The sequence below is a fragment of the Zootoca vivipara genome, chromosome 13, assembly GCF_965207765.1.
Source record: "Zootoca vivipara chromosome 13, rZooViv2.hap1.1, whole genome shotgun sequence".
Classification (NCBI taxonomy): domain Eukaryota; kingdom Metazoa; phylum Chordata; class Lepidosauria; order Squamata; family Lacertidae; genus Zootoca; species Zootoca vivipara.
In genome coordinates this window covers 34,211,946-34,228,457 of record NC_142596.1, presented here as the reverse complement: position 1 = coordinate 34,228,457, position 16,512 = coordinate 34,211,946, and the positions used below count along the sequence as shown (strand labels likewise).

The following is a 16,512-nucleotide window of genomic DNA, read 5'->3' as shown; positions in this document are numbered from 1 at the left end:
TTAACTGGCTGAGTGAGATGATGGAAGGTAAAAGCCTGCCAGGCAGTGGACACTCAGAGGGTGTTTGCTTTTTCACATGGTGGATCCTGACAGGCTCCTACTTCCAACTTGTCTGCATTTGGTGGTTTGTGGCTTTGCCCATCCTTTGCATGCAGAATTCCAAGCACTGAATGCAATCTCTTCTCTCTCCTTAGGTTTCTTTGCCTACAGCTGTGGCTGTCTGCTCATTGTCGAAGACCTGCACTCTGGATTCCAGAAGCATTGGCTTGGTCACCCTGAAGAGATTTCAACGTTAGCTGTTAGCCATGATGCTCAGGTACAAACATTCCTGTTTCCATTGAGAACATCTGGGTGGTCTGGCTAGCACAAACCACCTGCTTTCCTTCTAATAATACAGCACTTCTGAACAGCCAGTGGGCTATGAATGCTCTGCTCCCTTTTCTCCTCACTAATGGGAGGAGGAAGAATGTGCTTGCCAAGCATTTCGCTGAGCCTTAGGCTGTGTTTAGCTTTTGGTCTGCCATTTGGGTATTTGTTCATTCATGCCCCTGACGCATGAACTTTGCTCTGCTGCTGCTTTAGTGATTTGTATTGTTGGCTGCCCAGATTGCACTCCAGGCCAGTAGATGGGCAGGATAAGAAAAGTAAAAGTGCTAACTAATAAAACGAACGAATGAATATCCCCGCAGGCCCTTGCTTCTGCTTCTGGTCAGGGTCGTGGAGAGTCTCGCTGCCAAATCCGCATCTGGAATGTCCAGGATGGATCCTGCCAAAAGGTTCTGTTCCATCACGAGACCCAAGTCCAAGCCATGGCGTACTCTCGGGATGACTGCCTCCTTGCTACTCTAGGTGGGCATAAGCAGTGAAGAGCACACAGGGCATTGGGAGAGCTTTTCGTTTTGAAAGACCTAGACTTTTTCTCCCAGAGGAAAAGGGAAATCTCCTATATGAGACTGAAATAAAACAGGCCGGTTAATCATGTTTATAGAAATACTGGACTGCCGATGACTTAATCTGCACCCAAGCTGCTGCCACAATTACTGTGGCACCTTAATGCAAGACCAGAAATTGAAAGGGGCCACAGCACAGCTGCAGAGCACCTGCCTTGCATGCAGAAGGTCCCAGGTTCAATCCTTAGACTCTCCAGATATAGAATGGTAGGTTTGGAAGGGACCCCAAGGGGCATCTAGTCCAACTCTGGAACCCAGGAATCATATCTAAAGATTCCCTGACAGATGGCCGTCCAACCTCACTTTAAAAAACTCCAGTGAAGGGAGTGTCCACCAACTTCCAAGGTAGCCTATTCCACTGTCCAGCAGCTCTTACCCTGAGAAAGTTATACCTAATGTTTAGTTAGAATCTCCTTTCTTGTAATTTGAATTCATTGGTTCAGGTCCTACCCCCCTGGAGCAGCAGAAAACAAGCTTGCCCCATCTTTCAGGTGACAGCCCTAAAGTTATTGGAAGATGGCAATCATATCACCTGTCAATCTTCTCTTCTCCAGGCTAGGGTGGGGCTGGGAGAGATGGTTTGAACAGCATCTTGGCTTTTATTGTTCAAGGGTTTGTTCATTCTGATGTGTTTTTGCACACTGAAATGTGTACTCTGTCCCCAGGGGACTATGTTGACAGAGTCATTGCCTTATGGAACACCCACACTTATGAGCTGATGTCATCCACTCGCGTCTCTGAGCCGGTCCACGAAATCGCTTTTAGTCCGCTTTCTGCAGGACACCTTGCCTGTGTGGGGAAGGGAGCAGTGACCTTCTGGCTAACGGAGCAACAGGGAGCTGACATTAGCCTCAAGGTACTTCACCTGTGGCACACTCTGATGTTTCACAGCAGGGGTGGGTGTCAGGGACTGGGCAGAGGAGGGATGGTGGAAACTGCTCCCACCCACCCCAATCCTGACCCTTCCAGGGAAGACGAAGAAGAAGACAGTATAGATTTTACAACAGGGGTTCGAGGGAGGTCACAGCTCTAGGCAGATGAGAGCAAAAGTTGGGAAATCATGGGAGAGCCAGAGCAACACCTGGCTGACACGTTGCCATTAGAAAGCATTCCAGACCCTCCATCTCCCAGAACCCGACGAGCCTTAAAAGTAGGAGAGCAAAGAGCTCAAAGAGGATGACAAATGAGGAAATGGGAGAGATGGAGGGTGGAGATTCACTGGGGACAACACCATTATCCAAGAGGCTGGGTTATGTAGCCTCTCTCTGTAAAGATTGAAATAAAAAAGGACTGTAAGAAACTTTTCCTTGTCTTTATACTTTCCTGGGCAAGCAGCTCAGAGCTGCTGACAGTATCCTGACAGTGGGGCACCTCAGTCAAGGACACCAAATGTGGCCTTCCTAATCTGGCCCTCAGGACTCTCCCCTGGCCACACAAACCCTCCAAAGGCCACATCCTTCACTGGCTGGAATGTAAAATAAAAAAATTCCTTCAGTAGCACCTTAAAGACCAACTAAGTTTTTATTTTGGTATGAGCTTTCGTGTGCATGCACACTTCGTCAGATACACTGAAACAGAATCAACCAGGCCCTTATTTATATTCAGAGGGTGGGGGGGTGGGTGGGAATGGGTGATGGGCTGATAGGAGTGGTGAACCTGTTGATGGCTGTTAACGACTGCTGATGACTGCAATTGGTCCTGCGGGGGGGGGGGGGGAGCAAGGCACTGTCCTTGAACTCTGATAATGCCTCTTGTTTACCTAGATGGAGGATAGAAAGGGTGGGTATGTGAATGTGTGCAGAAAGTAGTCTACTGCAAGGTTTGGGATAGCTGCTCCACCTACTTTTGCCTCAGGCCCTTCATGACATGTGGTCCCCAGATGTTTACCCACAGGAGAATCTGGTCCTTGGTCAGGAACAGGCGCCCTACCCATGTTTTTGAGACCCAGAAAAGGAGTAGAGTCAAAAGGTTAGGAGTTCAGCCTCGAGGCTGACAGCGGGGATCATACACAGCTGACACGACTTTTCTTCTGACTTCAGGTTCACAGAGTCCCTGTCCCTGATGCAATTGGTCCAGTGGAGCTGACCTCATTGTGCTACAGTGCCGGCTGCCTTCTGTACACTGGGACCAGCACGGGACAGATCTGTGCGTGGGACATGCAGACGAACCGTTGTTTCATGACATGGGAAGCTGTTGAGGGGGAGATTGGTGAGTCTCTGGGCAGCTGTCTTCACACGACCAAGCTTTCAAGAGAAGCATGGGAGGGGCGTGGCTCAGTGGCAGAGCATTTCCTTCGCATGCAGAAGGTCTCGGGTCAATCCCTGGCATCTTCAGATACAGCTGGGAATGTGCCCTATCTGAAACCCTGGCAGTAAGCTACTTGGAGAAATGTTCTGGCTTGGTATTAGAATCATAGAATCATAGAGTTGGAAGAGACCACAAGGGCCATCCAGTCCAACCCCCTGCCAAGCAGGAAAAACCATCAAAGCATACTTGACATATACATGTCAAGCCTCTGCTTAAAGACCTCCAAAGGAGGAGACTCCACCACACTCCTTGGTAGCAAATTCCACTGCCGAACAGCTCTTACTGTCAGGAAGTTCTTCCTAATGTTTAGGTGGAATCTTCTTTCTTGAAGTTTGAATCCATTGCTCCGTGTCCGCTTCTCTGGAGCAGCAGAAAACAATCTTTCTCCCTCCTCCATATGACATCCTTTCATATATTGGAACATGGCTATCATATCACCCCTTAACCTTCTCTTCTCCAGGCTAAACATACCCAGCTCCCTAAGCCGTTCCTCATAAGGCATAGTTTCCAGGCCTTTGACCATTTTGGTTGCCCTCTTCTGGACACGTTCCAGCTTGTCAGTATTCTTCTTGAACTGTGGTGCCCAGAACTGGACACAGTACTCCAGGTGAGGTCTGACCAGAGCAGAATACAGTGGTACTATTACTTCCCTTGATCTAGATGCTATACCCCTATTGATGCAGCCCAGAATTGCATTGGCTTTTTTAGCTGCTGCATCACACTGCTGACTCATGTTAAGTTTGTGGTCTACCAAGACTCCTAGATCCTTTTCACATGTACTGCTCTCAAGCCAGGTGTCACCCATCCTGTATTTGTGCCTTTCATTTTTTCTGCCCAAGTGTAGTACCTTACATTTCTCCTTGTTAAAATTCATCTTGTTTGCTTTGGCCCAGTTGTCTAATCTGTTAAGGTCATTTTGAAGTGTGATCCTGTCCTCTGGGGTATTAGCCACCCCTCCCAGTTTGTTGTCTGCAAATTTGTTCAGGATGCCCTCAAGCCCAGCTTTGATTCTCAGATGCTAGAATTGATTGTGTCTGGATTTAAGACTTTTTAAAATGTTCTCTGTGTCATTTTTTTCCATAAAGCACCCCTTAACCCTCACTGCTGTAGCTCCCGCAGCCGTCCTGGCAAGCTGCTGCTGATTTTCCAAAGTTGTTTGTGTCCTTGGCTGTGGGAGCTGCAGTAGCAAAGGCTGGAAGAAAAGAATCCTGTGGTTTGTACCCTCAATGCTCCACTTTGGGTAGTCAAAGATCTCTGGAAGGGATGTCTCTATGGCGCTGACATCGCCAGAGAGCTCTGCAGCTGTTCAACATTCAAAGGATGAAACCCAGCCATTAACCAGAATAAACGCTTGACTTGTCTAGGGGTGCTGCAGTGTCACAGAGACAGGCTTGTCAGCGGCAGCAACACCAAAAAAATTCAGCTGTGGTCAGTGGCAGCAGTTCAGGAGCTGAGAGTAAAAGGTTCCAGTGCCAGGTAATGCATCATCTGACTCAAGTTTGCTTAGCCCTAGAGAGAGGTGATAATTCAGATTTCCACTTACGAAGCCTGTATGTTAGGACCAGTACTGGGTGGGTGGGTGGAGGGGAGAACAGCACCCATATTTTAAAAATCAGTTCCATGATCACAGGCAGGTGGGGGACCTTTCGGCCTTGAGATGTTGCTGAACTACAACTCCCATCATCCTTGTCCACTGGCCATGGTTGTTGGGGCTAATGGGTTTTTTTTAGTTCATCAGCATCTGGAAAGCCAGGAGTTCCCTGATCACAGGCCATCAGCAAGAAAAGATAAGCTTGATTAATGAGCCATTTCTTGATTTTGGAGAGGGGCAGCTCCTTTATATTTTTACCGGCAAGTGCTTTCACACTTTTTCTAGGCGGTTATCTTTGACAAACTCTTTAAAGAAGAATATTTTGTGTTTGAAATGACTTTTCCCAAGGGAAAAGAATCTTTCTCTGCTTAACTGAGGTGGCTTAATGAGACTTTCCTGATTTGTCTGCAAATGAATATTAGGGATCATGTTAATAATTTGCATGATGAAGTTCTAGTGGGCAGTCACGTTGTGTGGACTGAAGAGCTGAATACAGACATAGCTCTTACATGGGCCTCATTGTAAACAGAGCATCTAGGGTGGCCTCGCCTAACCTGCTGCCCTCCAGATGCTCTGGACTGCAATTCCCATAAGCCCCAGCTCCTCTTTCTGGCCCTTGGAACGCTCCGCCACTGTCTTTTTACCCAGGGTGTTTGTACCTGCCTGGAATGTGTCCTTGAAATCTGAGAATGCCTCTTCCTTGTACGGATGGGAGAACACAGAGGAGTGTGGGAGTGTGTGTAGTAACTAGCCTGCTGTACAAGGGTAAAATTCACATCATGCCTCTGGCTTTGCCCACCACTGGCATGTGGCCCTTGGGAGGATGCCTAGAAGGGAATGTGGCCCTCAGACTGAAGAAGGCTCCCCACCCCTTCTCTGAAGCCCAGGTAGAGTGTGATTTAGTGTTCTGCTTTTCCCTCCCTGTAGATCTAGCTCAGTCCTTTTGGAACAGGAAATGACCCTGGATGGGACCATTGTAAGTGCCGCCTTCGACGACTGTATGGACATGGGCATTGTTGGCACGACAGCAGGGACGTTGTGGTACGTCAGCTGGGCAGACAACACCAGTATCCGGCTGATTAGCGGGCACAAGAACCAGGTAAGAGGTTTTGTAAGCAGTTCCTTGATGGTAAAGAGACCACTCTTCTTGGAAGTTTATCAAAGCTTCTTCAATCCTCTCTGTCGCCACTGCAGGTTAGCGAGGTGGCCTTCAGCCCTGGAGAGTCTCACTGTGCTACCTGTGGGGAGGATGGCAGTGTGAGAGTTTGGTCCCTTGCCAGCATGGAGCTGGTGGTGCAGTTTCAAGTGCTCAACCAGGTAATGGCTGAGATGGAAGTGCAGTTAAATTTTCCCCTAGAATTCACCAGAGACGAGAGACTCTTTTGATGACATAACCTCCTTCGTATTTGTGGTGTTGTGCCTGAAAGAATCAATGGGTATTCCTAATAATAATAATAATAATAATAATAATAATAATAATAATAATAAATTTTTATTTATACCCCGCCCTCCCCAGTCAAAAACCGGGCTCAGGGCGGCTGACACCAACAGAATTACAATAAAACATAAAAACAATTAATTAAAATACAGATTAAAATACAGTATTAAAATTTAAAATGCAGCCTCATTTCAAGTAGGCCATAAATCCAAGCCATGAGGGAGGAAAACACAGGGATCAGGCTGAGTCTAACCTAAAGGCCAAGCGGAACAGCTCTGTCTTGCAGGCCCTGCAGAAAGATGACAAATCCCGCAGGGCCCTGGTCTCCTGGGAAAGAGCGTTCCACCAGGTTGGGGCCAGTACTGAAAAGGCCCTGGCTCTAGTAGAGGCCAATCTAGCCATCTTATGACTCGGGATCTCCAGAATATTATTATTTGTGGACCTTAAGGTCCTCCGTGGGGCATACCAGGAGAGGCGGTCCCGTAGGTACGAGGGTCCCAAGTCGCATAGGGCTTTAAAGGTCAAAACCAGCACCTTATGTTCCTTACTCCCCCCTAGAGTTCCCTCTGCCTGGCGTGGAGCCCAGTGGCCATCACTGTCAGTGGGGCAGAAAGCCAGCATATTGTGGCAGGGTACAGCGATGGCACCATCCGGGTGTTCAGCGTTTCCCGGACAGAGATGGAACTCAAGATGCACCCTCACCCTGTGGCTGTAACTGCACTTGGATACTCCGCAGACGGTAGGACCTTGATGGATGCCAACATCAAATCTTGCCTCAAAAAGCACTGCATTATTATCAATTCGCGATGGGGTGGAAGGTTCGCAGGCTATGAAGGACTTGCTCACTAATTTATTGACAGCTGCACGCATTATTATAGTTAGGAAGTGGAAGGGGCAGGCAGAATATAAAATGGAAGAATGGTATAAAGAGGTGTGGGATATAGCTATTAATGATAAATTAACATGTGCCATTCAGGTAAGGTGGGGAATGTGCAGGAGAAGTGATTTTGAGGGGATAGGGAGGGTGTTTGTAGAATCTGTACTGTTAAAATGGAAAGGGGTCAAACCATTGCAAGAGGTGTTGAAATTTTGGGAGGTTGGATAGTTACAATGGAATGGTCTCGATGGTGGGGTGCACATTTTTATTCTTATTTATTTATGATTATTACTTTGTCAGAATAATAAAAAAGTACTACTCAGGTGTCACTAAAAATTAATAATAACAATCAACAGCTCATTTAACATACGTAAGCTTTTAAGTAAACACACGGTGGGTCAATTCAAGTACCCATTAAGCAGCTCCCTTCTGACGGCTCCTAGGGCTGGAGGGTGGGGCAAGGCAGATGAAACCACCCAACCCCTGATGGCAACCCCGGAGTCTCTTTCCCCTCTTCTTTGTGCTCCGTTCACTCTCTAGGGGAAATCATCTTGTCTGGAGGCAAGGACGGGATGATGGCTGTCAGTAGTCCACGCACAGGGATGACCATTCGTGTCCTGACTGACCACCGCTCATCTCCTATCAATGTTATCCACTGCACAAGAAAGCAGGTGGGACGGAAATCTGTGTGACGTCCGAACAACCTTTCCTCACTGGCAGATCAATGGATGTTCATCACTTGATTTTTAATTGAATCTGTGTTGTAAGCCACTTTGGCCCAGTTTGCACATAACACAAAGCCAAACCACGACTTAGCGTGAATGAGCAAACGTGCGGTTTCACTGAACGAAGGTTCCAGGCGCCGCACTCCTTTCTCCGTCCTGCTGTTGCTGCCATGGTTTGTCTTCCCATTACATCCAGACTCGGGCTGTTGGTTTGTCTCACTCCAGACAATAATTCAACCACTAAGAAGACTCACGTGTAAGACTCAGCAATTCAGTTTGAATCAGAAAAACAAACATTGCAGTATGAAATGTAAAAACATTTGATGACAAATTCCTAAACCAGTTGGCACAGCACAGCAGGCTAGCAAAGAGGTATTTATTCAGCTGGCACTGAAAATTAAACAATGACCAGAAGGGAGAGCATTCCACAAACAGGGCGCCACTGCTGAGAAGATCCTACTGTGCATCACTGTGCACTTTACCAAGTCCAGAAACAAAGCAACACAGAAGGGCCTCCCTTGCATATCTTGAATCAAGTCAAGTCAATGTTTATTACGGCAAACAGCCAGCATATTAAACCAGAAATTCTGCATAATTCTCTACATGAACAATAAAAGCAACTGATATGGGGTTTTAATAGTCAATATGCAATACTTAAAATACAGATCCAGCAGAATAAAACACCATAAAAGAATAAGAAATTTAACTAAGTACTGTAGCCGCAATATCATCTTCGGAGGGCAGGACAAATTGTTACAATATGTTATTCAATAAAAGAGATTTATGTTTTTTAATAGCTAAGGTGCAGAATTTGGCCACAGCGTAGGATACTGAGCTTAAAGAGTCTTCCAGAAGGAATTTGCATAACGTTTCGGGGGGAAATTCCAGATAATATTGCAAGGGTGTGAATTTTGATAATAGGGGTAAAATGAGTCGCGATCGTTCTTCATTATAGAATTCACAGAATAGAAGAATGTGAATAATAGATTCCACCTTGTTAGACATGCATGGACAGAGGCGCTCTTCGATTGGTATACGCAAGAATTTGCCGTGTAAGACAGCTGAAGGCATCGCATCAAATCGGGCTCTGGAAAAGGCCCATCTATAAGATTCATAGATAATATTGGATAGGTACAGGGCAGCTGCCAGATTAGGCCAAGATTTTAGACACCTGTATCTTGAATCATGGGGCAGTTGGTATCAGGAAAGACATTCCTTCCAAGTATTTGTTCTCCAAGTATTTTAGGCTTTTATGCTTATGATTTGGATGACCTTCAGTAGAGAAAGGCAGTCTAAAAATAGAGTATACCATTTTAACCAATCTCTTACTATTTTCTAATTGTATTATTATTTCATATGTAACCCGTTCTGTGCCCCTAATAATTTCTCTTGTACCCTCCTTACGTTTATTGCACATTATGTATTCAGCAGTACTGTAGTAGGGTGGCTAGTCCTCAAGACACAAACACACTGGATTTAAACTGAGCCCATGTTACTCCTATTTTTTTTACTTATCCGTACAATGGTACAATATGTCATCATGCCCTGCATCAACAGTTTCAGAGGACAGATGTGTAAAACAAGAGCTGTTGTCATTTTGGTATCCTGTCTTCTAGCACAGAGAACTTGGCGTTGAAGGTGATGATCTCTGGTTGGCTGCAAGTGCCGATCGACGTGTCAGTGTCTGGGTCTCTGACTGGATGAAGGACAAATGTGAGCTCATTGACTGGCTAAGCTTCCCAGCTCCTACAGGTCCCGAGGTGAGGATATCTTGCTGTAGCCTCCCGTCCTCCGCTCATGAGCTGAGCAATAAGCTTTTCAGCATGTGGTGTGTTTTGTAGTGTTGCTTGTTAAAATTTCCTGAGGCTGGAAAATTTTACAAGGCAGAAGCAAGAGCAGATTGAGTGTCTTCTTGGCATTTGCCAAATGAATACATAGGATGAGGCTAGCTGTGTAGCTCAGCGAGATCTAGAAAACCGTGGTCACAAAGAATCTGTAGAATTTTGGCTTTAAATAAAGGACTAGTTTCTATTTCCTCATTTTTTGTGGAAAAGAGCTATTCAAATGGCAGGCTTAGTTTGCACTAAATGCTTAGAAGTGTTTCTGGATGCAGCTTTCAGATTTCGAAGAGGGGAAAGTGCTCCACTCCACACGTCAGAAGAAATAGGGTTGCCAGACTCAATAGAGGACAGGACTTTTGTGCCTTTAATTGCCCTGCTCTCTTTTGAGTCTGGAAACCTTAAAGAGAAACCAGCAGACCCTTTGTTTAATTCCCAAGCAAAGGGTCTGCTGGTTTCTCTTTAAGGTTTCCAGACTCAAAAAAAGAGCAGGGCATTTAAAGGCACAGAAGTCCTGTCCTCTATTGAGTCTGGCAACCCTAAGAAGAAATAATTGTTCAGATTTCATTAACTTTGTGCTGGCCCTGAACTGGAGGTTGGTTAGCTCCAAATGATGCACACCTGCCTTGTCACTCGTGCTTTTGCCTTTCCCCTCCAGGTACCCAACCCTCTGCCTCCCAGCCTAGCAGCATTTTGCCCTTGGGACAGGAGCATGATTGCTTATACAGGCTTTGGATTGCAGAAGGAGATCCTCTTCTACAGCCTGCAACAGAAACAGGTGCCTCATATATTGGCTTGCTGAGATCTTGTGTGTTCTACCAGCAGGACTGCTGGAACTGCATCTGACCAATGAGCCTAATGTTATTGGCTCAGCCGTGGACTTGCTGGTGTGTCACCTTCTCTTGGCACACTTCCCTTAATCTTTGTTATGGGTCTATTTTAGCTCTGTTAGCTGTTCCACTAGACAAGCGGAAACTTGACATCATATGAAAGTTGTCACTCAGTGGTAGAGCATCTGTTTTGCATGCAGAGGGCTCCAGATTCAGTCCCCAGCATCTCCAGGTAGGGCTGAGAGAGAACCTCAGTCCGGGATCCTGGAGAGCTGCTGCCAGTCAGTGTAGACAGTGCTGAGCTAGAAGGACCAGCGATGTGTCTCAACAAAAAGTAGTTTCATATGTTCCTGGGCTATACAATTTTAGGCTGAGGCAGCAGGCGATGTTTGTTATATATGCAAAACTCTCACATACACAAAAAGTTTCTGGCTATTTGTTGGAGACTCTATGTGTTTGTGGTTTGGTGAACATAGGAAAGCTGTCTTATACTGAGTCAGGTGATTGATCCATTACTATCTACACTGACTGGCAGTGATTTTCCAAGGTTTCAGGCAGGAGTCTCTCCCAGTCCTTCCTGGAGATACCAAGGATTGAATTTCAAACCTTCCACATGTAAAACAGATGTTCTGCCACTGAGCCATGACCTTTCTCCTATGTGGGAGAAGCATGAAGACTTCTGGCCCCCTGCCTTTAGTCTCAAAAATGCCACATGCCCTAGCACCAGAAATGTTACAGGGAGCTTCTCCTTGTTCTGTTTAGCTCATAGAGTTTGAGTGAAAAGCAAAGCAGTGCCAATGAAGTCGAGATGTAGCAGGTCACTGCAGCTCAACAAATTTGGACCCTGTATAACTTCCGGCCTCTCTCCCCCCAATAGGACTTGAGCAGGATGGGATGCCCCAACTGCAGCTGAAATGGAGAGGGACAGAGCAACCCATGGATTGCTCCTTTTTCTCAATAGACCACTGAATTTATATCTAGAGTGGTTGACTCTCTCCCCACCCTTTTTCTTTTCTTTTGCATTTTCTCAAATGCCTAACATTCTTCTGCAGAAATGATGGCTTCTTCTGTTTTGCAGAGTCAGATCACCCAGCCTAATGGGCTCCACCCTTTTGTGCCCTCTGCAAGATGCCGCAACTGCTTGTTGTACATTATGTCCTATTGCACATTAATCTGATTGCATCTTAGAATCATAAAGTTGGAAGAGACCACAAGGGCCATCCAGTCCAACCCCCTGCCAAGCAGGAAACACCATCAAAGCATTCTTGACATATGCCTGTCAAGCCTCTGCTTAAAGACCTCCAAAGAAGGAGACTCCACCACACTCCTTGGTAGCAAATTCCACTGCCGAACAGTTCTTACTGTCAGGAAGTTCTTCCTAATGTTTAGGTGGAATCTCCTTTCTTGTAGTTTGAATCCATTGCTCCGTGTCCACTTCTCTGGAGCAGCAGAAAACAACCTTTCTCCCTCCTCTATATGACATCCTTTTATATATTTGAACATGGCTATCATATCACCCCTTAGCCTTCTCTTCTCCAGGCTAAACATACCCAGTTCTTAGAGCAGATTGCAACATTTATTGGAAGCCCACACATACAGGGGGTGCATTCTTTGTTAATTTGGACATTTTCCTGTTCAAATATTCCTGCAGGGGGAAGCTTCTCCTCCTATGCCTTCCTGGTGTGTATTGGGATGAAAAATAAGCAGCCTTTTCCACACTGCAAGAATAACACTTCCTCTTCATTTTGCAATAGATTCTAACACTTTGGGACTTTTCCTCTCGCTTGTCTGCAGGTCGTAGAGAAGATTTCCTTGCCGTACTTTGCCACGTCGCTAAGCTTGTCTCCTGCTGCCTGTATTATAGCTGTTGGCTTCAATGGTGGGTATCCAAAAGACCCCAATGGGCAGGTGGGGGTAGTCTCTGAAGACCCCTGGGAAGGCAGCTCTGTATATGGAACGAGCCAAGTAACCTTGCATAGGAAGATAGGAGACTGCCTCACATGGAGTCAGGTCATTTGTCCATCTTGCTCAGTATTGCTACACTGACTGGCAGCAGCTCTTCAGCGTTTCAGATAGAGGTTTCCCCCCTGCCCTGCCTGGAGAAGCTGCCAGGGACTGAGCCTGGGACCTCTATGAATGCAAAGTAATTGCTCTGCCACCAGGCTCTACTTAAATATCTATGACACGTCAGGCTGCCTCAGAAGGTGATGGGGGCTCTCCTGTGATGAAAGTAGTTAAGTTGAAGCTGGATGGCTGTCAAGGGTGGTGCAGTTGCCGCCTGCATTGGAAATGCAGCGCTGAACATAGGAAGCTTCCTTATGCTGAATCAGACCGTTGGTTCATCTAGCTCAGTATTGTCCACACTGACTGGCAGCAGCACTCTTAAGTTTTCAGACCGGGAGTTTCTCCCAGTCCTACCTAGAGATGTCAGGGAATGAACCTGGGGCTTCCTGCATGCAAGGCAGATGCTCTAGCACTGAGCATTCCCCTTTTGTGTTTCCAGTGCCCAGCAGAAGTGTTACGACCTATCAGACAGGTGGGGCACTTGTGAGAACATAAGACAAGTCCTGCTGGATCAGGCCAGTGACCCATCTAGTCCTGCATCCTGTTTTCACAGTAGCCTACAATGCAGGTGGCACTGTGGGTTAAACCACAGAGCCTAGGGCTTGCTGATCAGAAGGTCGGCGGTTCGAATCCCTGCGACGGGGTGAGCTCCCGTTGCTCGGTCCCAGCTCCTGCCAACCTAGCAGTTCGAAAGCATGTCAAAGTGCAAGTAGATAAATAGGTACCTCTACAGCGGGAAGGTAAACGGTGTTTCCGTGTGCTGCTCTGGTTCGCCAGAAGCGGCTTTGTCATGCTGGCCACATGACCTGGAAGCTGTACGCCGGCTCCCTCAGCCAATAATGCAAGATGAGCGCCACAACCCCAGAGTCGGTCACGACTGGACCTGATGGTCAGGGGTCCCTTTACCTTTACCTGCCCATGGGCAGTCCGCAAACAGGACCTGAGTGTAGCAGCACTCTCCCCACTTATGAGTCCTGGATACTCATCATGGCTGGTAGCCACTGATAGCCTTACCCTCCATGAATTTGTCTAATCCTTTTTTAAAAGCCATCCAGTTGTGCATAGGGATGGACTTGTAGGAGACTTCATTGGTGCTGAGTGTTATTCTCATGCTTTTGAGCATAGCCTAGAAACTTGAGATCATTCTCGCCTTCAGGGAGCAGAAAGTAGGGCAGTCGGCTTTGCCTAAAAGCCCATGGGGAGCCCAACGAAGAGGTCCAAGGAAAGTAGCAAAACTTTCCAACTCGGTCACTGCATTGCCTTTGTTTTTTTTCTTTTAAAACCTGTTCTGTTATTGCCCTCAGGTGACAAACAAAGCAATGACCATATGGCTGGTAAAAAAACACATTCAGAGCAATGTAGCCCCGCATGCATGAGCCATCTGGTCAGAAGAGTCCTGGGTGCTCTTTATTAATATCTCTACCCTCCCCCACAAAGGGCGGGGCGCCCTGGTGATTTATTGTCTTGGGAACTCAAAAATCCTCACGCCAACCCTGGCTGAGATTCTTGGGCAGACATATTTTTACACATGTACACATCCCTCAAAGGCAGAATGGCACTGTCCTTGATTTATAAAAGGATCCCTTCCAGTAGCACCTTAGAGACCAACTAAGTTTGTCATTGGTATGAGCTTTCATGCACACTTCTGCACACGAAAGCTCATACCAATGACAAACTTAGTTGGTCTCCAAGGTGCTACTGGAAGGATTTTTGTTTGTTTGTTTGTTTGTTTCGACTACGTCAGACCAACATGGCTACCTACCTGTAACTTATAAAAGGATGTTTACTTAGCCTGTGGCTTTGTCTGCCCTACAGAGCGCATGTTGAGGCTGATCGAGCACCCAAAGAAGGTTGAGAGAGACTACCTGGGCCATGATGATGCTGTGTGCCTCTGCCGGTTTACCCCGTCTGGGAAACGCCTCTTCACAGCTTCTTATAATGAGATCCTGGTGTGGGAGGTCCAAAGCAGAGGAACGCAGAAAGCCATTTCCATCACCAGTTGAGTAGGATGCAAACATGGTCGCTACCTCACGGCCCTGAAAACTCCCCATCCCAATGCTGTGCACCAGCTCCAGCCTCCTGTTTCTGAGTTCAGCAACCGAAAATGCCCAGGAGCTGCACAGCTGTCCCCACTGGAACAAGCAGGCTGGGGCCAGGCATGACCCTTCCATGATCTCCATTTGACATTCCAGGAAGTGAAAGTGGTCAGTGGTGATGAGCCAGAGCCTGCAGGGATTGGGAGCCAAAACGCATATAAGCCCCTTACCTGTCAATCACCCCCCTCTTCTTCATATTGGGATGGAGGGCGGGAAGGAGCCCCCCTTTCCTACATTTTCTTACGTTCTGGCTGTCTTATCTCCTTTTTCACCATGGTAGGACAGCTAGCTTGATCAGAGCTCCTGAAATTTGGGGCAGGCAAGCTGTAGGTTGATGCCTGGATTTTATGGGGATGTCTGTTGCCCTCTTTCCTGTTGGAAGCAGTGGACATCAAGGCAGGTATCTGATAATAGCCACTACTCAAGCAAGCAGGGCATATATCCTCATCCACATTTTCTGAATGGGAAGGTTCTAGGACTGACTGACCTAAGCTGTTCAGGATCAGGCTCAAACCCACCAGCATTTTCACACTTCCTCGACCCCCTTGAGGTTGAAGGATGGGCAGTGGTCACTCAGAAATAGCCCACCCCCTCATGAAGAGCAGCGGCGGAGGGTGGTCATTTCGATGCTCTTCCAGAATGTCACTTTTGAAATGCTGAAGAAGAGATGATCTCGTTCTATTTTTTTAACTATATATTAGTTGAGCTTGTTATACCCAACCATAACTTGTTATGTATTACAGTACGATGGCCTCCAGCACAGGGGTAATGTTCCAGGGCTGGTGCATATATTGCAAAAACACATATACTCAAACCACCTTCCCAAAAGAACTTCTCAGAGCCCAGTAAGCAAATCTGAGAGCTTAAACGCTCTTTCTGGGCCAGGAAAACTTTGTGCAAAAGGAGCTTTTAAGCTCTCCCCTTTCGGGTGCAAGCAATTTGTCCGATTTCAACTGGCTGGCTTTCAACTGCGTAAGGTTCAAATCGCGCAAGTTAAATGTGCGTAAGATGCGATTTTGCTGTACATATGGATTAGGATGCGTTTCTTGATTCTTAGCATTAAAAATGTGTACACATTGAACATTCCTCCCTGCCCCCCCCCCAAAAAAAGAGACATCAAAAAGGGTTGATTATTCCTCGCTCATCTGTCCCAGTACTAAATTTTGATTTTATGGTTCTCTTTACTAAGTTTTCGGTTGACTGTATGAGAACCAGAAGGGATTACACACACACTCCAGCAGTTTGTTGTATTCTCTCAGCAAATACAGTGGCAAAATGTATAAAATCACATACAAAAATCAGCCATGACCATGATAAGGATAACCACTGAGTGTAAACTTTGTGAGCACAAATTTGCCTTTCTTTTTTCAGAAAGAAAAATATTTTTAAGGAGTATTATCAGGGATGTTCTAGAGTGTTTTTTATTCAGATTTTGCAAATGTTTGTTTTTTACAATACAATTGTTTCTATGCAAATGTTTTTGTTTGATTTTGCAAATGTTTGTGTTTTTTTACAATACAATTTTTTTTTGTTTTTTGTTTTACAATTGTGCAATAGTTTGCTTCTGAGGTGCAAAGCTGATAGAAATGGAATTGCTCATAAACCAGGCAGTGAAACAATTATTTCCCACTATCTCAAACGTGGCCTTAACACATAACTACATTGCTAGAGTTTTTGTTTGTAATTTATAGTAAGATGGAAGTTTTTAGTAAGATGCGTTTTTAATTTTTGATCTAAAATAAAGTAATATTTTTGTGCATTTGAACCTTTGTAGAGTTCCAGTTTTGTATGTAGAC

At 46.1% G+C, this 16,512-nt stretch overlaps 1 protein-coding gene across 3 annotated transcripts in view; it reads left to right on the top strand.

Annotated features, from left to right (window-relative positions):
• The window catches only part of WDR90 (WD repeat domain 90), a 49,582-nt gene extending 33,101 nt beyond the window's left edge, over positions 1–16,481 (top strand). For all 3 annotated transcript variants that reach the window (XM_035130626.3, XM_060282757.2, XM_088657418.1), the window contains 13 exons: positions 195–316; positions 690–849; positions 1,616–1,806; positions 2,990–3,158; positions 4,622–4,733; positions 5,776–5,947; positions 6,043–6,165; positions 6,845–7,025; positions 7,704–7,834; positions 9,505–9,648; positions 10,385–10,504; positions 12,351–12,435; positions 14,436–16,481. In XM_035130626.3, the coding sequence (XP_034986517.3) occupies positions 195–316; positions 690–849; positions 1,616–1,806; positions 2,990–3,158; positions 4,622–4,733; positions 5,776–5,947; positions 6,043–6,165; positions 6,845–7,025; positions 7,704–7,834; positions 9,505–9,648; positions 10,385–10,504; positions 12,351–12,435; positions 14,436–14,623 (1,898 nt within the window). In that variant the 3' untranslated portion in view covers positions 14,624–16,481. The remainder of the gene's footprint in view (positions 1–194; positions 317–689; positions 850–1,615; positions 1,807–2,989; positions 3,159–4,621; positions 4,734–5,775; positions 5,948–6,042; positions 6,166–6,844; positions 7,026–7,703; positions 7,835–9,504; positions 9,649–10,384; positions 10,505–12,350; positions 12,436–14,435) is intronic.
• The last annotated feature ends 31 nt before the right edge of the window (positions 16,482–16,512 follow it).